This window comes from Takifugu flavidus, chromosome 8 (assembly GCF_003711565.1).
Source record: "Takifugu flavidus isolate HTHZ2018 chromosome 8, ASM371156v2, whole genome shotgun sequence".
Classification (NCBI taxonomy): domain Eukaryota; kingdom Metazoa; phylum Chordata; class Actinopteri; order Tetraodontiformes; family Tetraodontidae; genus Takifugu; species Takifugu flavidus.
In genome coordinates, this window is record NC_079527.1 from 5,782,882 (window position 1) to 5,801,494 (window position 18,613).

Genomic DNA, 18,613 nt, shown 5'->3' on the forward strand with positions numbered 1-18,613 from the left:
CATGAAGAGTCGTCTCATTTTACACATCAAGGAGTAAATCCATCAGGAGGGGACGTACGTGTTGAGGACATAAAGCACAGTGTGAATGATGTAGGGAATGAGGTGTATGTTGCTCTCCCGTCCTCCTCCTCCAGTATCCACGCTGAATGATTGTTCAGTAGCAAAGCGGAGGAACAGCAGTTTGGTGTCGTGGATGTTGAGCTGGTAGGTGGGCTCCCGCTGGCCGGTGCACTCCTGTAGATATGTGTTGTGCCTGTGGATGAACCAGAAAGGAGGTTAGTAATGAACGTGACACAGAGCCAAGTTCACGCGCGTGCATGTCTGTACTCTTTAGGACCTTACCTTGCTAAGCATGTAGCAAAAGCCGATTCTGGAACGTGCGGCCCCCAGACGGGAAGCAGCCCATTGCACTTGGTATTTGCATTCTGGAGCAAAGCGCTGTCCCATTCCTCTCGCCCTCGAGCCAGCCTGCCAACGGAACGCACAAAGATGGGCGGGAATGCCAAACGAACACGGCCGCTTATATGAAGCTCTGAAGGGCGTCTGAAGGGTGCTACCTGACAGCAGCCAGGTGGCAGTCGTAATGGACAATGTTAAAGTGCGACACAGTGCTGTAGCCCTGCTGCTTCCGGGGCTTGTTTTCGAAGTCCTCCAGGAACACTCGCTTTGTGAAGGTGTAAATACCCAAGGTTTTGGAAGGCTGGACCAAGACAAATAAACATATGATAAATGAAAGCACAGGCAACTGGGCCAGAACACGGTGGTATCTAAAGCTCGTGACGTCACAGCTGCAAAATCACTTTATCAGACTTGCACATATTTCCCCTGTGCTCCTCAGATCTGCTGCTTTGTGTCTAGTCTCTTCAACACTTAAAAGAAACTTGAGTGACCGACCGAAATATTCTCCGTCCCTTCAGCTCCACTCTCTGTAATTCAACATGAATGTGGTGCTTTGACACCGTCTGGTAGTTCTGGATGGGGAGGGTACCTGGAACTTGTAGCCCTCTCGACAGATGCAGCAGGTTAAGCCCGGTTCCTCTATCAGATCCTCCATTTGCTTCAACAGTGAAGTCTTGGTCACCACCTGACCCTTTTCATTGGTCTGAAAAGCAAAAGCAGACGTCCCATATCACACAAAAATGACACTAGGTGGAGGCCAATACTTTTCTTTTTTTCTCCAGTAAATACGGGTAAAGGATTGGACGACTACCGTCATGCCCAGTGTTCCCAGCGCCTTCTGTCGCATGGCCATAGCCATCCTCTTCTTCTCTGCTCTGGTCTCCCGGCGGGCTGCTTCGATCTTGAGGTTTACGTCACTGTGTTCCCTCAGTGCCTCCAGAAGGTTCTCGGCCAGGGTTCCTATTCCTTCATCGCTGGATACCTGCTCCAGCTTGTGCAAGTTGGTGATGGAGTCGGTGCCTATGAGCACCTGTGAGGCCGAGAACATGTGCTGTTGCTCCTTCATACGTAGGTCAAGGCCGCGCTGGAGTTTTTGATTAGATATTTGGTACCTGTGTGGGGGGATGCTGGGTAGCCAAACCACGCAGCAGTCGGAGAATGAAGGGGAGAGCTGGTCTGGAAAGGAACTTCTTCCAGATGTCTGCATCCAGACTGAAACACGTGGAGCCCATATTTAATGAAAACAGAGGCAGGAGAATGTTGTTTCAGGTTGGAACAAAGCGGTAAGAAGACCTACTTTTTGGCATTTGGGATATGTTTCTTCATGTAGTCCAGAGCACTCTGAGTGATGCCTTTCTGGAGAATTAGATCTTTCAGCTGGTGGCCGTTGCTGTTATTTTTGATACCAGCAGCGATTTTACAGAAGCAGTCCAGGAACACTTTGTCATCGGCACTGTGCTCTTCATCATACCTTGGAAAACAAAGTCAGCTTTAAAATACACAAAATCAGAAAAATGATACTTCCAGTAAAGCCCAAAATCCTTTGAACTATTACTGAGACAACACCCAGCACATGTGGGATTATTTGAAAAGCAAAGCTAAAAGATGCCCACTTGTCAAAGCTACAACAGGGTTTGAATCGTTCCACCAAAATCCTCATCTTCTCCAGTTCACCGAAGGACAGGTAAGGGATGATGCGCAGGAGACCCTGCAGCACGCTGGGGTTGGAACGCACAAACGGGGTGTTAATCTGGTCCAGCAGCATGACCAGCTGGTCCTTGTCTCCTGTCAAGAGGAGATTACCCTGCAAAACAACAGCCATCAAACAGCAGTTACACCATTAGTTCCCATGAACATTCTGACAGACCAGACAATCATTTGGAGGTCTTCAATTTTAGAAAGATACCTTGTCCTCAGAAATCTCTGCGTTTGCTTCGTCCAGAATGATTTCCATGATGCTGAGAACTTGCTCGGCTATGGAGGCCCCACCGCTGTCCTTGCTCTCCTGTTCGGCCAGTAACGCCTGACCAAAACACAGCACTGAGCATGAGCTTTTACCAAGATTTAAATGAAAGAATCGAATGATAAAATACAGATTCCATCGTCTGCAACAGCATCTTCCCCGTTGATGTTCCCAGCCAACGAAGCGCTCACCAGGTTCAGCGTTCCCAGCATGACGTTCAGCGTGTTCATCTCTGGTCTGACCAGCTGCTGCCTGTTGATCTTCACCTTCACACAATAACTAAATAACTTCAGCAAAACCTGCGATTGGGAGACATAAAATCAGGTTTTGTCATCTTAAGTGCAGAAAAATCCAAGAACACAAAGCAAGATTAAAGTAGTTTAAAGCAATTAGATTAAAGCAAGATTATAAAGCAGCCTTAAAACACCATCAGTGAAATTAGGAGCAACAAAACTAACGGGTTTGTCCCTCCACATTCAGGGCACCTCACTTTTTTGATAATTAAAAGCAAAGATAAGTATCTTAATAAAGAAAAAAAAAGAGTTTAAAATATGGCACCTTTAAAGGGCTATCTGGCAGATAGAAGTTGAAGTTTGAGGAGATTAATATCACTGTGGATAAACTGCCTACAGACCAACTTTAAACTAACTTCAGTAAAATGATAGAATTCTTGCACTTGCTGCTTTTCCTGTTTCACAATCTCAACAACATTCAGATAAGTGGTTTGATAGCAGACTAGATATGGTTTCATCTTCAAAAACATTTATATCTGCTTCCTGTTATGTGTGAGGCAGCTTAATTGATCTTAACATGCATCACTGAAACTGAATGTGAGATTATTTTTCTTACAGTGAGAAGATGTCTTCCTTGTTTAAAATCTTTTATTCCAGACAGCCGGTTGAGCATACACTCCAGTCCTCCACATTGTGCCATGACACCAGCCATTTTGTACACCTCTTCATCATCCTCCTCCTCATCTGTAAGAAGAGAAGGTGAATTGATATTTTTCTCTTCTGTTGTCCTGAACAAAGACAGCAAATCTGGAGTGAACGAAAAAAGAGCTAACCTGTGGTTGAGTCCAGAGACTCTATGAATTCCTCAGTGGCATCTCCCAGCAGCCCTCTCATTCGATAAATAATTCTCATTGGCTCCCCCTTTGAAGGCACAAACGACAACTGGCTTCATTCCTCACAGGTATAAAACTGAAGGCATTCCACAGCTGCTAATAAAAGACTGAATCAAAGTCACAAAGAGCCGCACCTCATTTGTAGGACACCACACCTTCTTGTAGACCTCTGCCACTGACAGATCCAAACTAATGATTTTGTTGTTGACCAGAAGCTAAGGGAAAAATAAACTTCATTTAATACTGGACAAGCCGTGTGTGTGTGTGTGTGTGTGTGTGTGTGTGTTTAACATTAACATTTTACCTCCATGCCACTGTCATCTTCAAGCAGTGCCACCAGATCACAGTCTTGGCAGATCTTGTTTTTGACGTCCCTCATGAGCGGGCCAATGCCGGGCTCGTTGCTGCTGTAGGGATTTCCTGGCATGCGACCCTGCAGGAAGTCTTCTTGCTGAGGATCTTTTTCCAAGGTCACAAAAAACTCTGTCACTTCATTCTCCTCCTACGGACATGGGAGCATACAGGAAAAATTAGGTGATGACAAACTCAAAATGTAACATAATCATCAGGTGCAAAGTTACTCACGGGGTAAATGATGCTGCAAAGCCTCTCAAAAATGAAGACGGGCGTTCTGTAGTCATCCAGGTTGTATCTCTTTGCAGTCTCTATACACACCGCCATGAAGGCTTTGGTTTCTGACTCAGTGCCTAGGATAAAGTTACAATGTTAATATACTTCTATTTGAGGGCTTTTCCTTTCTAACAACAAAATATAAGCAGAATCAAAGTTTTTCTGTTACGTTTCAAATGAAAGAGAATGACATCATGGAAAACAGAAGCATGGGACACTGAGATGGAGCAGACCTGTTGTCATGTCTTCCAGCATCTCCAGCAGCATGTCCTGGGTTTCATCAATCAGCTTAGTGCGCTGCACTACCAGTTTCCTCAGGCACAGGTAGCCGTTGAGCACCGTGCCGACCAACCTGCTTTTGAAATGTCGCTTGATGGACTCCACCTCCACGAAAGAAGACAGCAATCCTGTGGTGCACCAAACACACAACTTTACGCGCTCCAAAAAAATTCAAAAATAAGCATTAGTTGTTGCACAAACAATAATGTGATTTGACTTTGACACTGAACGTTTCACTTAGATCTAACAGCTCCACAAGTGTCGCATTTAATATGGTTGAGTCATAGGAAACAGGAACGCAATGGCCGTACCAGTCAGACTCTTGAGGGCATAACCCTGCTGCAGGTCTGTACTTAGGGTTGCCTCCTCCAGAGCAAGCAGATTGGCTATTTCCTGAACAGAGAATCAAATATAAATTCAATTATTTGCCCCTTTTCACCTACACTATTTAATTTCAGGGCTATTACCTTGGTGATCAGGTTGCCAATGTAGGGCAGGACACCGCGGGCTGCCAGGTAAACCTTCCAATGTGTTGGTTTGATCAGCTTCTGGTACAGACCAAGGTATTCCACTGCACACTCTCCAGCCACGCTCAGCTCGTCCAGGTAACTGTCAGACACACAGAAGCCAACTTTGGTCCTGACTTGCTATAATAATATAATCAGTCATCAAACCACCTCTAAAAGGTATCGCCACATATTTTCCTGGCAGCTTGTCTTTCACTCTTTAGCTATGCTATTTGTCAGTACAGAACAGACATCAACAAAAAGGCACGTTATTTTATTGGCCTTTTTTAAATTGTGCATTTATAATCTGGCACATGGCTGTGACATTGACAGATTACACAAACTACAAAGCCCACTGCAGAAAACAGTAAATATTAGAACGTTGCTTCGACTAGATTCTCACCTGGTCAGCAGATCCAGAACTTGCTGTTTTCGGCTGGGGAATGTGGTGAGTGCTTCCACAATTGTGCACGCCGCCTGTCTGGCTGCCTGAGTGGCTGGTGTGAAAAGGACCTACAACAAAAAAAGTTTATTCAGTTTACTCATTTCAAACTCATTTAACAATGGACTAAGGACGCAAACTGAAGAACTATGATTCTGTACTAACTGAAAATATATTAATTCTTTCGATTTTGTACCTGTCGCAGCCAGTTGTTGTGGCTGAGTTTGAGCAGACGAGGGAAGAGGACTTCACCTTTTCTCGACCTCATAAACTGCTTCCACTTCCACACGTACTTCTCCAACAGATACTGCTTACGCAACTCAGCCTTCCCCTGAGGCTTTGTTGCACCCTCCTGAACTGTGGTAAGAAAATAGTAACATTCTTTATCATGCAGGTCATGCAGTCAAGCCTTCTGTATTGATATGATGTGCAGTTTCTTTCGGCGGTGCTTGCCTCTCGCAGGAAGACACTTTTTCCAGGCCTCATATGATGCTTTAGGGTCTTTCTTAAGCCAAAGTTGGGCCTGGGCATGGATCTCATTACTGTAGGGCCTCACGGTGGTCAGAGATTCAACTGCAGCATCCTATTAACAAGGACAAAAAAGGACAAGCTCTGTTTTTGTCTTGTTTAGACATTAACTTTTGTTTTAGAGTAACTTTACGACATGTTAATCCGTGTACCTTGTTTTTCTTGCTGGTGGGAGCGGGAGGCTTGATCAACTTTTGAAGAATTCTCAGACACATGAGTGTGATGTTTTCCACCACAACGGGTGTCTTTATATTCACAGACATTAGGAACAGTGTGAGGGCTGCAACCATGAAAAAGGGCAAAATTAGGTGCATCTTTCACATTAATAATTAGATACATACACATGATATGTAGTATTCACTGTGCCACTATTAGTTAAACTGTTATTACAGTTAAAGCTTGAAAATTGAATATATCTTTACTGAAATTATTTCAAATTAAAAGTTTCATGTAAATTGTATTTTGTAAATTGATTAATATGTGGCTATATTACATGTGCATAAATATAAAAGACCAGACAAAACTGAAATTAACATTTGATGTAAGCTAGCATAAAGAAATCTTTGTTATCACTCTTTTGCAGCTCTCAAGCATGTACAAATTTAATTGCTATTGGTGTCTTTTTTGGTATTTTTCCCTCAAAAAAGAACCAGCTAATAATGTTTTTATTAGCTGACAGTGTGGCACAGATCAAAATTACATGAACATTTAACATCAAAGAAAATCTGAAATGTATGAGATTAAGAACAAATGCTTACCACAACTTAACCGTAGCTCCCAGCATCCTCCCTCTTTCGATATGGAGTCAGTCAACAGTAGCATCTCATACTGCAGATTACTAACCTGTTTTCACAAAATGAGACTCAAAGGTAAATTTTTGCTCTAAACTGTACTGTAAATCGTTGGTAGGACATATGTAGGCATACCAGGTCGGGATTGGCCCAGTGGCCTTTCAGGGCAGCGGACACCTTAGCAATAATGAGGTCATTCATCTGCTGAGTGGCCTCTGGATGATCTCTGAAATGGAGGGAATAAGGGAATGATATCTTGATTCAGCTGTACTCTAATGAAAATCACTTAAGTGCTTTGACAAAATTCATTCTGTGGATTTATTGTCAACTTTAAAACAACTCCCATTTCAGCTGAGGGAAAACCGACCTGGTTAGGAGGCAGATGAGCTGGCGCACCTCTTCTCTCATGGCTGCCGTACCTCGTCGTAAATTATACTCAAACAGCTCTCGGATGAGGCCCTGGTGGACCAGGATCTGCCTGAGAGCTGGGTTGGTGGCTAGGGCACGGAGCAGTGTGATGCAGTGACCTGTCACTGCTGAGGCACAGCCATAGCACTTAGTGGAGGAGGTGTGGCCACAGCCCAGCACAGAGAGAGCCCGGTATTGACTGGCTGTGAATGTGGGCTGGTGGCTGCTGCTGCGGGATGACTTGGTAGCAGCCTCTCGCTGCTGCAGATCATATTCCAATAGCTCTTTACGAGACGCAAGCACTTTCTACAAAAAAAATGGAATTTGGATTACATGCAAAAAGGGGAAAAAAGGATAAGAGGCCCAAAAGAAATATGCAGCTTTCTAACCTGTATTATTTTAGAGAGCTCATCAAACGATGTCTTGCAGTCTCCACTATACTCTTGAGCCAGCTGCTGGATATATCTGTTGACGTTAGCAGAGGATGTACCAAGTCCAGCCCCTGCTCCGGTGTCATCCTACATAAAGGAAACACACACAACACAGTTGCCTGATAATGTTCTTTCTGCACCTTTCAAACGGCAAAATTAGCCAGGACATGCACTACAGGAACCTTGACAATTCTATTTCTGTAAAAATGATCTTTCTTTGTTCATGCTTCTCCAGACAGACCTGTGGTTTCTCTGGTGCCGCTTCATTGACTTTAGCAAGGAGGCTCTCCAGCTGCGGTCGGTGGCCCATTAGTTGGTGGTAGACCCGATCAGCTTTGTCCAACAGAGTATTGATGTTTGTTACAGCCTGTGAATAGAAAAAAACAGTTAACATAACTTTGTAATATATTCAGAGCAAAGTATGCGGTTAGGAAACACAATTACAAACTTGTAGAACTATTATGTAACAAGAATGTAAAGTCAGTCTTGTTTACCTTTTTCCTGTCTTCTTCATTTTCAATGGGATCCACTGCACAGCAGGGTTTCGCATGCAACATGAAGTCAAACCGTGCATACTTGCAAAAACCACAGGCATTGCACAGGAAGGGGTCTTTTTCATCATAGTTGATGGACCTGAACAAAAATATTAATGAAAAAAAAACCCAAATTGGTTCCGGTCTTTTTGTTTTCTTACTCCTGCAGAGTAAACCTGAAGCTCACCTGCACTTGTGGCACTGATACACGTTCTCGCCGCAGTTGCCACACACCCCAGGATTAGCTGGCACAGAGGCACTGCAGCGTGGACACTGCAGGGTCTCTGTGGATGCCTGGTAGTTCTCATAAAAGTCAGAGAACTCAATCATTAAGTTGGATGCAACAATGGGTAATGGGAGGTCAATCTTCACTTCCGTTTGTCCTGGTGTCAGCTGAACTTTCTTGGCTTTGTGCCAACGAGCAGGCCTAAAGAGATATTTAAGATGTTTAACACCTTGTGTCTAATAATCTGAGGGTTTAGCAAAATGAACACATGTAGTGGGAAAAGACACAAAGAAAGGCTGAGCATCAAGTGCTGAAACATACTTGTTCTTCAGTTCCACAATAGCCTGTACAGTCCTGTTGTTGTAGTACAGGTTGATGGTTCGAACCATTTTTGTACGTTTGAGGTCACCAATCTTCACTGTGACCTTGCTGATAGTGTGACTGCCAATGAGCTTGACGACCTGCTGAGTTGTGGTGTACCTGGTGTCCACTTTGATGGAGGACAGTTTTATATTCTGTAGGCAAAAAGTTAGAAAATAATAATGGTACACATTCTGTTCAAACTGCAGAGCAAAATCTTTCATTTAACTGCAAATGAAACCTTCATATAATTCTAAGATTATTTGTTTCTATTTCATATACAACTACTCAATTTCCAGTGGCTACATACAGTCATCAATCATTAACAGCAGTTGTATTATACATACTGAAAAGGGGACTTCTGGATTGTTGCACACCAAGCAGGGGTCACTCTCCAGATAAAAGCCATCAAACTCCACTAATCCAGACAGAGTACTGCAGGAGAAAATATTCAATAATAACATGGTTTGGATTGAGTATGCAATTATGTTCTCATTAAAAAGACCAGGCACTTGTGACATACTTGTAAATGTTGGAGTTTGGGTGATTTGTCAGGTTGTGATTCTGAGCCCTTAAGATTTCCACCGCTTTTTGGGAATACTCCTTCAACTGAAACAAAAATAAATCAATAAGCAACATCCCATGTGGTGTTATACTAAGGCATATCAAATCCTGAAAAAAGTAAAGTCATGATATTGGTTTTATTTTTCAACATCACCAAAAGCTACAATTTTGAGTATGTATTTCTAAACCTTTAAACCTATTGTAATAAAACAACACAGTAACCATGACTATCAGAATCAGTATAGCAAAAAACAACCTAAGGCTAAAATGGGTTTCCAACAAACCTTTTTCTCGGTCTGATGGGTTTTGAGGGAGAAGTATCCAAGCAAGTCAACAAACTGGGCAGCTTTACGTCCATATGCAGGCAACTCTGGCCAAATGGCCCAGGTCAATTCCAGCAGTAACTCCTGCTGAGATTTACTGGAGTTCCTACAGACACATTTTCAGACTCATTTAAAGAGGCATTCTTAGATTTGCTTAGTTTTGATCTGTGCGTATTTTAATGATTATTTAACTGCATGCATAAATCCAAATATGTTACTGTACCTATAAATGTGAAGTGCCAAGCAGTGAGCTTGCCAGCGCACAGCAGATGAGTTGGACTCCAGGAGGAAACAACGCAAGAACTGAATGAGGGTTTCCTTGTCTGCAAACTTGTTAAGTTGACAAACCAGAGCCATGCACAGCTGATCCTCCTGGCTGCCAACACCATCACCTGTAGGGAGCAGAAAAGACACAATACAGGAAGTCAGGAGCCATCATGGATGTTGGAAAAATTTCAAAGTGCTGCTTACATTCATAATGAAGCTTTAATTTACTATAGAGGCAAATATAATTGAAAATTAAAAAACATAGATCATTGACTCACCATCTTTGTCTTTCTCTTTGTCCTCCTTTTTGCTCTTTTTACTGGAAGACTTGCTCTGTGAGGTCTGGGATGCTCCCGATTGTCCAGTGCTACCAGAGCCGCCTCCTGAAAGTGATGACGAAGCGGAGCTGGCCATCACCTTGCTGCCACAAAGGGCACAGGAGAGCAGTTGCAACAGCACTGGAGAAACACCCTCATCTACCAGGAAACTGACCTGGAGCAGGAAATACAAGACCGCTGGACACACACACAAAAGGGTCAAGAGCAGAAGCCAGCATTATAACGAATGCCCATAAAGATTGTTTTGTGATAGTCTGAGATGTGTTTTATTAACAACAAACTAACTAAAACTTACAATCATCTTTCATGCAGAACTTCTGCCAGTTGACTGTTCTTTGGGTGGCAATTTCTGCACAAGCCTTCAGATGTTCCATCTTCACCATTAGAAAAAAGTTAAAGGACAATGAGTTCAACAGCTGACTAGCACAACAAAACAAAGCAGACTATTAAACATTTGTTCGATCAAGACTGTATTTGTCCGGTCATTTAAAATAATACAAAAGAATCTTTCTTTGAGAAGAGACTACTCACCAGACTGATGAGAGTGTCATATTGCAGGGCTGAGCCAGAGGAAGCAGTGACAACCCCTGACCTTAGGAAGATGCCCTGCTCCTCCAACAGCTTTTTGACACTCCGCACATGGGAATCAAGCGTATGCAGGTCCCGCAGTTGACGATATTTTTCTTTTGAGCCACAGATAAACAGTAACAGCTTTCTGACTTGCCTCCTAACAAATGGTGTCTGTTGAATCATCAAATACTGGGAGAAGAGGAAGAAAAAGCAAGAATTTGTAAGTTTACAGTGTTTTAATAGAAAAATAAAATAGTTTACACACTGTACTTCTTACTTCAGATAAATAATAGAACCAGGAGTGGTCAAAGACAGGAGGTGGGATACGTGGGTTTGTGTCAGCAATCTTCTTAATTTGATATGGAAGCCGGAGAACCATTTCAGTCAACAGCTGCGAGTATGCTTCAAATACATCAGCAGCATGCCCCTAAAACATGAAGATAAAAGTTTACATTAAATCAATATTCTTGACAACTATACATATTTTTAAAGCAAATTATATTTCCTCTCATACAACACCTTGACATATTGACGCAGGAAGAAAGGACTCATGTCTGGTGGGGAGGTTGCTGTGTGTGGGCGAAGAAGCTGGCTGGTGGCCACAGGCTCCTCTTCACCCTGCTGGCTCTTCCAGAACTCCAGGAGTGATTTGAGTACATGGAGACAATAGTCAATGGCACCAAGGCTAAGCAAGGCTGTTGCTGTGGCATTGGAAATCAATGAAGATGACTGAAAGAGAATAACAGGTGCACTTGACATTTAGTAAAATACATTTTTTTTGGCACAAAGGCACTTGCTAAGATAAATAGACATTTAAAAAAGAAGTAGTTTTTTTTTCTTGACAGTTGCTTCTCTTGTAGAGTCACAGGGAGGGTGCTGGAGTCTGCATATAGATGAAAGCAGGGTATACCCCTGAAGGGTCACCAGTTCACTGCAAGGCCCTATCTGAGCATTTAGGTGCTCAATACCTTGCTCAAGGGTACCTCAGCAGTGGTCTTGCCACCTCTCCTGTTGCCAGCACACCTAACTTTTGGTCATAACCAGGACTTGAACAGGAACCCTCTGCTTTTCAGCCCAGTCCCCTACAAACTACTGCCACCCTAAATCCGTTTTTATTTTTTTTAAATAAAAGTAATACAATACACACTTAAATTCCAATGAATTGTTGAACACACCTCTGAAGAGGACTTGGACCCAGACTTGGTACGAGACATAAAGACACTGAGCAGTCTCATTATGACCAGGTGAACTTCATTTATAGAACTACGTTCATTCTTCTTGGACACATCCTATGTGGCAAAAACACACAGTTACATTAGAAAGGAAAAAAAAAAGACCAATCCAAGCCTGAATCATTAGAATGAGCAAAGAGATACCTTCTTGTGCATGCCAAGCTCAACAATGAGTAGGGATAGCAGTTCATCTAAGGCACCCTTATCCTTTTCATCCTCACCATCCAGGTCAGAGGTCAACATAAGTATAACCTGCATGTAAGGGATGGCTTGGACTCCACCTACATTGTGGAGCTGAGGAAGGTGCTGGAGCAAGCGCTCCAGTAGCAGAAGACGAACCATGTGAAGCCTAAAAGGCAAAAAAATGATGCGATATAAATTCAATTTTTCCTTCATGTAGACATAAACTCTCTAGAAAGAAGATAAAGTTAATGTCCTTGCATTTAGTTATGTCTGACCTATTGCTTGTGTGGATGTCTCCCTCATTCTCTGCTTCTCCATCTGAACCTTCTCCTTCCTGCTGGGCTGTGGTGGTGCTGATGGCTCCAGTGCTGGAGCTGATACTGCCAGGCCCTGCAGGGTGGCCCTCCACTGCTGTGTCTCCATATGCACTGCTGCGACCAGACACTACCACCAAAACAAGATGCAAAAATACTTTGTAAAACAAATGACGATGCCACAAATTCATGATCTTGATATGTGTTACTTTTTAAAATGGGGGGAAAAAAAAGAAGAAAATTATAAATGTGGCTCATAATGAGCGTATTTACATATGCCAAATGTGGGTTACAGTAACATTACAATAATAATTGAGCCTTTTCAGACCTGGACGTCTAGCAGCTTGCATGACAATTTCTCAAAGGGCAGCTTATACTGTAGGTTATTACTTACAAAACAGCCTTTAAAGTAATTGTTTCACTGTGTTTAGTATAATTATTTTGAGCACCCACCACTGTGTTCCCCGGCTACAGAATCGATGGCAGAACCTCCACTCTCTGAGCCCACACTGCCACCATGCTCAGCTGGGGAGGTCCGCAATGTTGAGCCATCAGTTGCAGCTGTACTGCCCTCATCATCTGATGCTGGGGCTGAAATCATAGCAATAGCTGTAACAGTAAATACACCACTGTCACCTGGCCAGGATACATTTAGGTCATTCTTGTGTACCATCAAAATTTAAAAAGCATGCTGTACATTCAAAACACTGGCATTCATATTTTGTGTAGGTACTACCTACTTGAGTAAACATGGCAAACTGTAAAGAGGATAAACAACCACTGGAATTTAAAAAAAAATCAAACTAAGCCACAAGATGGTGTACGTACTGTGCATAGCACATTTTAACTATTACAGTGGAAAAATATTAATTGCATGTTTGATGCACTGAATTTCTGACCTTGAAGATATAAAATTCCCAGTTTTAATCACATGCTATCACATTGACGGTTTTGTTACCTGAAGCCGTTGTATCTGAAAGGGTGCCGGCATCCAGGGAAGAGGAGCTTGGAGCCTGCCCAGACAAACCAAGGCTCTGAAGACCAAGAGCACTACTGCTACTGCCTAAAAATGCCCAAACAAACTGGCATGAAGCCCAAAATATCACATCCATGACAAGTGGCATTCAAAATCATTTCTATCCTTCTCATCAGATAAAAACCATTTCCTTACATCACAAAGTTAGTGTTTCACTATCAGAGGATTTAAAAAAATAAAAAAAATTCTACTTAGTGACCTTGTTGATCCTGCTGAAGGCTGAGAGCAATTGCTAATTCAACCATTGTTTCATCATCAGCATCAGGAGGGATGTCCAGCATCGGGGGAAAACCTTCTGCTCCCGCCAGCAGGGCTTCAAGAGGAGAAGGATTTCCATTGTTTACATTTTCAGCTGTGTCTAGGACCATTGACTCTGACTGGAAGACAGAAAAAAGATTTTCTACATATTAATACTGCAGCTGTAATGTTAACCAAAACCCTTAAATGTAAACAGTGTTTACTCACCACCATCTCAAAGTCACCATGATCAACTTCGTTTTGCTCTTGACTCTCCTGTCTAACCTCTTCACTTCCAGTTAGCACTGATGATTGCATTTTGTCATCTGCATCTTCGTCGTCATCGTCATCCTTATCCCCTGATTAAGAAAAGCAAATCACTCAATTAATTTTTGAGGAATTAAGATTAAGGACCGACACAACGGTCACAAATGAGGCGCAAGCCTTTATGATCTTTACGATCTTCACAATCTTTATGATCTTAACTTACCCATGGGTGTGTTTGAGCGGGGAGGAGATGGAAGGGTTACATGACGCTGTTTATTTCTTGGACGAAGCACTCTGATGAGCGCCTGCTTACAAGCAAAGCTCACAGCTGTGTCCTGAAATTTATTTAAATATAATACAGTTAATACCCCTGTATTAGGTGTCCCAAAAATATACTTTATAATTGGACACTAATTGTGTGAGTACCAACAGCAACAAATCAGATCAGTTAGCCTGCGTTGCCATGCTTTGTAACTCTTGAATTGTTTTGTCACTATATTTTATTCTGTGTCTCCAGTAAAAATGAGCCTCCATGATCATACAGACTGAATTTTCCCATTCCTTGACATTATATGTTACTTTCATCACCGTGCTTATTTGAATAGATTGCGGCTCGTTTTTATGCTTTGTTTAAACTCTAATGAAACCCAATGAACCCTAGTGATCAAGTGCATTTCACTTACAGGACACAGCAACATCTGCATGTAGATTTTGGAGGCAGCATTGATGTAATCCAGTTCACATGTGCAGTATGCATGGATGATATCCACCAAGGCATTAACTGTTGCTTCCACATGAGTTAAACCTTCAAAAAGTCATAATATTATTGTCACAATCATTGTTTAAAAATATTTTTTCATTCCGAGCAATATGAGGTCTCTGTACATATTCTCATGCACACAGATATGTGATCTTACAGTGTTTTAATATAGACAAATTGACATTTTTTAAATTTTAGATATATCCATTTTCTCAAAGATTGAACTTACCAGGCAGACAAGCAGGAGCGAGAAAGGCATTCTTTGGTTTTAGGGCATGGAGTTTCCAGAAGTTGTTCATCAGTTGTGTGATGAAATTACAGCTTTCACTGTCAATGTGTTTCTGCCCATCCTCTGTCATTTCTGTGTCAAAAGGGGTTTTAGGTATTTAGTGCCAAAGAATTTTAATTTTTTTTAACCAACAACTGTTTTCTGAATACTGCCATATAAAACATGTAAACATAAATTGTTCTTGCTCAAAGGAACATTGGACAAACTCCCAACAACCCCATTATTGTAAAAAGCAGTGGAAGATGGATGGATAAAGCTGTTGTAATTGTAATAGTAGAAGTAGACAATCCTAAAATTCTTAATGAGATTCTTACCAGAGTCTTGATTAAGAGATTTTAGTTCGGTGAAGTGTACCAAGTTGTTTGGTCTCATAATTGCAATGGAGCGAACGGTGATGACAAGTCTCTGGAAAACGTCAGGGTCCAGCTCCTTGGCCTCACGGCTGCAACTGTTCAGGCACTGCACTGCATTGCTTAGCAATGACTGATCCTGAACACGTGGACAGAAACAGTGTATGTTTCATCAGTCATTCTGAATTAAGGGCAAATTACTTTAATTTTGAATTTTAAAATAGAAATCAAAATAAATATTTGGCAATTTCATCATAAATTGTACAAAGCTTACTGTTTCCTGAACAGAAAAAATATCAGATAAAAATTCCATGCTAAATGGAATGACTTCGGTCAAACATGGCCATTCCATTTTTTTTACCTTGTGGTTGTGGTATGCATTTCGACTGGTGTGCAGGCTGGCGAGAAGTCCCTTTGTATGCTGCTGCACACCAGTCGGTGTTGGCATGGACAGCAGTAGAGTCGCTAACTCCAGGGCTGCAGTCTTATTCTTTTCCTAGGAAGATTAATAATAATATGCAGTCAACACCATTACAAGAGTTTTTTTTTTTTTTTACACACAGGTTTTTAGGGTTTCACTTCATTAAACTAGGAAATTTGTTTACCTTTTCATTGGAGGAACCAACTGCAAAACAGCTTTCCAAAGCCTCGAGGGAGCTGACCACCAGCCTGAATTTAAAAAAACAAAATCAAAATCAGACTGTTTCCCATTTTCCATCTTAAATAAACCAGACACACTCCAAAAAAATATCATCTCAACCTCCTATAGTCTGTGATCTGCATGCTAAAAATAATATTTAAATGCAAGGGAATCAGAACTAAACTCTGGTGCAAGGGGAAAAAAAGTGCATGGCATGATCCCAGTCTCAAGCATGTACACACAAACTAGCACACAGGCACAAAACCGTACAAACAAGCAGAGAAAGGGCAGTTACTAACCGGTCCAAGGTTGATAAGGACTCAGTTTCACAACTTTTAATTGTTTTTGGAGCAAAAGAAAAAGAATAAAAACAAAGTGTGAGGATCACAGAAAGAAACAAGTGGAATTAAATGATTTAGCTGAACATAAGAGAAGCATGCATAAAGAGATGACAACAAAACAGCCATGCACTACTGCTATGAATCAATAGAGAAGACAAAAGTCTTCAGGACTTCTAATGAGAACCAAAAAGTAATTAGATCTTTTCATTGTCTACTGCTTCTTGATGGGACAAAGGTGTGTTAGACCAAGAAATATATTAATGTGTAGAACTTTTGGGATACAGAAACAGAAATATGTATCAAGTACACAGAATTTAATTTGCCTACAGGTGAATCTAAAAGTACTGGTGTTAAAATTATCTGTGTTCTCACATAGATAGTCTCATTGTGGATGTGGAAAGAGTTATGTGAACTGTGTGTAATGAAGTACAAACCTCTCTATCACGCTGCCACTGGTGGCTGTTGGAGTCACTATGTCTCCATCAGAAGTGCCATTGCTTTGACTGAGGTTAGGACTGCATACGTTGTTAACGGATGCAGAAGAGAAGTCCTCAGGTGGATCTTCTGGCCACCCAAACTGCTCCTTGGTTTTACCATAAATCTTGATGGAATCAAGCATGGTGACACCAGCTGGATCTACAGATGCTCCAACTTAGAATGAACAAGGAGCAGAAAATGCATTACAAGATGATTTTGAACAGTTCAAACCTAAATGTTTATCTTTCATATTATTAATTAATTGTAAAATTATCGAGGCAAACTTACTTATAAATATTACAGCTTTCAGAAATTATATCACACACAGTAACACAAGTGTAAATTACTATAGTCAAAAACATTTACATGTTCATTAACCTGAATAAATTATTGACATATGCTCAAAATAGCACTTACTAAAGATAGAGAGTTTCTTGTCAGCCTGAAGGGCTTCCTCTCTGGTGAAAGGAAAGTCGAACCAACGTGCCCTTGTCAGGTTGATCTGCATGGTGCGACCAAAGACCTCCACATATGAAGGTGCCCTCTCAATAGCCTGACTTCCTACTTGCACACGCATGCCTGTCATGACCATCGAACTGTTGTTGTTGACTGCTTCCACAGTGAATCCTCCAGGCTAGGGAAAACGGAACAAGTATGACTATAAGTAAATTGCTTTAAATTCTATAATGATGTATAATACAAATATATATAAATAGGAACTTGATTTACATATGCAACATTAGTAATATTTTTGCTATAATTGAATCATTTTGTTAAAGTGTCCTACCTTTGTGTTCGCCACATACATCCCAGTGGAGTTGAGTCTGTGTTTGATCTGCTGTCCATTGTACACCTGCAGCAGGTCATTACCCCCAAACTCTATCTCCGTCAACTGTTGGTTGTGTTCAAAAAAGTCCACTGGGAATGTCACCTGACTCGATGTTCGGGTGGCTGGAATTTAATTACAATTTTAAGATTCCAATGTTTGCAGGATGCATTGCAAAAGTAAGAGAACAGATAATTACAAATTAATCAACATTAGCATTGTTTGCAAAACAAATAAAAATGCAAATGCTATTAGGTGTAATTTATCACTCTCAATTACAATGTAGGTGTCCATTGCCTTATAGAAAGGTGAAATTTAAGTAATTTATTTGAAACAAACTTACTGGTAGCTGCAGCTTTGCGTTTGCGGACTGGCTTTAAAATACTGATGCCACTGCTGGGCTGCAGTGCCGGCTGTAGCCAAAAAGATGTGTTTTCCACATTAGCCATGTAGATTCGCAGGCTTCCATCCTCACAGAGAAGAATCATGGTTGTGCGCTGCTGTTCATTGCTGGCAGTATGCCGGATAGCTACCATGTCTTGAATCTAAGAGAGAGAGGAGCAAAATAGAGGAGCAACTAAATATGAGGCTGAAGCTATTGTAATACACAAAACAAAAACAAGAAGCAGATACACTTAATTTGATTTTGTTCTGCTATTTTAACACATTTATTATAATGCTGCTATTTTGGGTATCGTGAAATGAGGACTTCAGTACAATAAATAACCCATACCTTTGCTTTGGCTGGCAGAGTTTTAATTTCCTGGACAAGAAAAGTGTCTGGCTTGAGCATGATGACCAGGGGTATGCCAGTGGTCTGCTGCACACAGCACACCAGGCCTGGGTGATTCATTACCTCAGACCACTGACACAGAGCAGGTGACATTTTACTACTGCCACCATTAGAGCTGAAAAAGAGAAGAGGGAGAGTGACTGGGACATCAGTACTTCCAAATGCTTAAGACAGAAAGCAATAA

General features: G+C 41.6%; 1 protein-coding gene across 11 annotated transcripts in view; it reads right to left on the minus strand.

Annotated features, from left to right (window-relative positions):
* The window catches only part of ubr4 (ubiquitin protein ligase E3 component n-recognin 4), a 40,135-nt gene that overhangs the window by 2,284 nt on the left and 19,238 nt on the right, over nt 1-18,613 (minus strand). For 5 of the 11 annotated variants that reach the window (XM_057042117.1, XM_057042113.1, XM_057042108.1 and 2 more), the window contains 58 exons: nt 18,370-18,544; nt 17,980-18,181; nt 17,598-17,761; nt 17,228-17,444; nt 16,768-16,984; nt 16,292-16,324; nt 15,958-16,021; nt 15,714-15,848; nt 15,317-15,491; nt 14,943-15,074; nt 14,637-14,758; nt 14,177-14,288; nt 13,915-14,045; nt 13,649-13,826; nt 13,372-13,476; nt 12,867-13,022; nt 12,375-12,543; nt 12,061-12,265; nt 11,860-11,973; nt 11,204-11,413; nt 10,962-11,111; nt 10,646-10,873; nt 10,410-10,488; nt 10,055-10,291; nt 9,733-9,901; nt 9,471-9,615; nt 9,146-9,231; nt 8,970-9,057; nt 8,584-8,777; nt 8,224-8,463; nt 7,998-8,136; nt 7,745-7,870; nt 7,462-7,590; nt 7,032-7,378; nt 6,800-6,890; nt 6,632-6,716; nt 6,026-6,153; nt 5,799-5,928; nt 5,542-5,702; nt 5,307-5,416; nt 4,865-5,006; nt 4,709-4,790; nt 4,352-4,525; nt 4,074-4,195; nt 3,793-3,990; nt 3,623-3,703; nt 3,429-3,516; nt 3,212-3,339; nt 2,554-2,661; nt 2,306-2,422; nt 2,013-2,203; nt 1,697-1,870; nt 1,512-1,611; nt 1,211-1,429; nt 989-1,102; nt 558-700; nt 343-468; nt 59-253 (listed from right to left, as the gene is read on the minus strand). In XM_057042117.1, coding sequence (XP_056898097.1) covers nt 59-253; nt 343-468; nt 558-700; nt 989-1,102; nt 1,211-1,429; nt 1,512-1,611; nt 1,697-1,870; nt 2,013-2,203; nt 2,306-2,422; nt 2,554-2,661; nt 3,212-3,339; nt 3,429-3,516; nt 3,623-3,703; nt 3,793-3,990; nt 4,074-4,195; nt 4,352-4,525; nt 4,709-4,790; nt 4,865-5,006; nt 5,307-5,416; nt 5,542-5,702; nt 5,799-5,928; nt 6,026-6,153; nt 6,632-6,716; nt 6,800-6,890; nt 7,032-7,378; nt 7,462-7,590; nt 7,745-7,870; nt 7,998-8,136; nt 8,224-8,463; nt 8,584-8,777; nt 8,970-9,057; nt 9,146-9,231; nt 9,471-9,615; nt 9,733-9,901; nt 10,055-10,291; nt 10,410-10,488; nt 10,646-10,873; nt 10,962-11,111; nt 11,204-11,413; nt 11,860-11,973; nt 12,061-12,265; nt 12,375-12,543; nt 12,867-13,022; nt 13,372-13,476; nt 13,649-13,826; nt 13,915-14,045; nt 14,177-14,288; nt 14,637-14,758; nt 14,943-15,074; nt 15,317-15,491; nt 15,714-15,848; nt 15,958-16,021; nt 16,292-16,324; nt 16,768-16,984; nt 17,228-17,444; nt 17,598-17,761; nt 17,980-18,181; nt 18,370-18,544 — 8,580 coding nt within the window. The remainder of the gene's footprint in view (nt 1-58; nt 254-342; nt 469-557; nt 701-988; nt 1,103-1,210; nt 1,430-1,511; nt 1,612-1,696; nt 1,871-2,012; nt 2,204-2,305; nt 2,423-2,553; nt 2,662-3,211; nt 3,340-3,428; nt 3,517-3,622; nt 3,704-3,792; nt 3,991-4,073; nt 4,196-4,351; nt 4,526-4,708; nt 4,791-4,864; nt 5,007-5,306; nt 5,417-5,541; nt 5,703-5,798; nt 5,929-6,025; nt 6,154-6,631; nt 6,717-6,799; nt 6,891-7,031; nt 7,379-7,461; nt 7,591-7,744; nt 7,871-7,997; nt 8,137-8,223; nt 8,464-8,583; nt 8,778-8,969; nt 9,058-9,145; nt 9,232-9,470; nt 9,616-9,732; nt 9,902-10,054; nt 10,292-10,409; nt 10,489-10,645; nt 10,874-10,961; nt 11,112-11,203; nt 11,414-11,859; nt 11,974-12,060; nt 12,266-12,374; nt 12,544-12,866; nt 13,023-13,371; nt 13,477-13,648; nt 13,827-13,914; nt 14,046-14,176; nt 14,289-14,636; nt 14,759-14,942; nt 15,075-15,316; nt 15,492-15,713; nt 15,849-15,957; nt 16,022-16,291; nt 16,325-16,767; nt 16,985-17,227; nt 17,445-17,597; nt 17,762-17,979; nt 18,182-18,369; nt 18,545-18,613) is intronic. The other 6 variants (XM_057042116.1, XM_057042111.1, XM_057042118.1 and 3 more) reach the window with 4 other exon arrangements.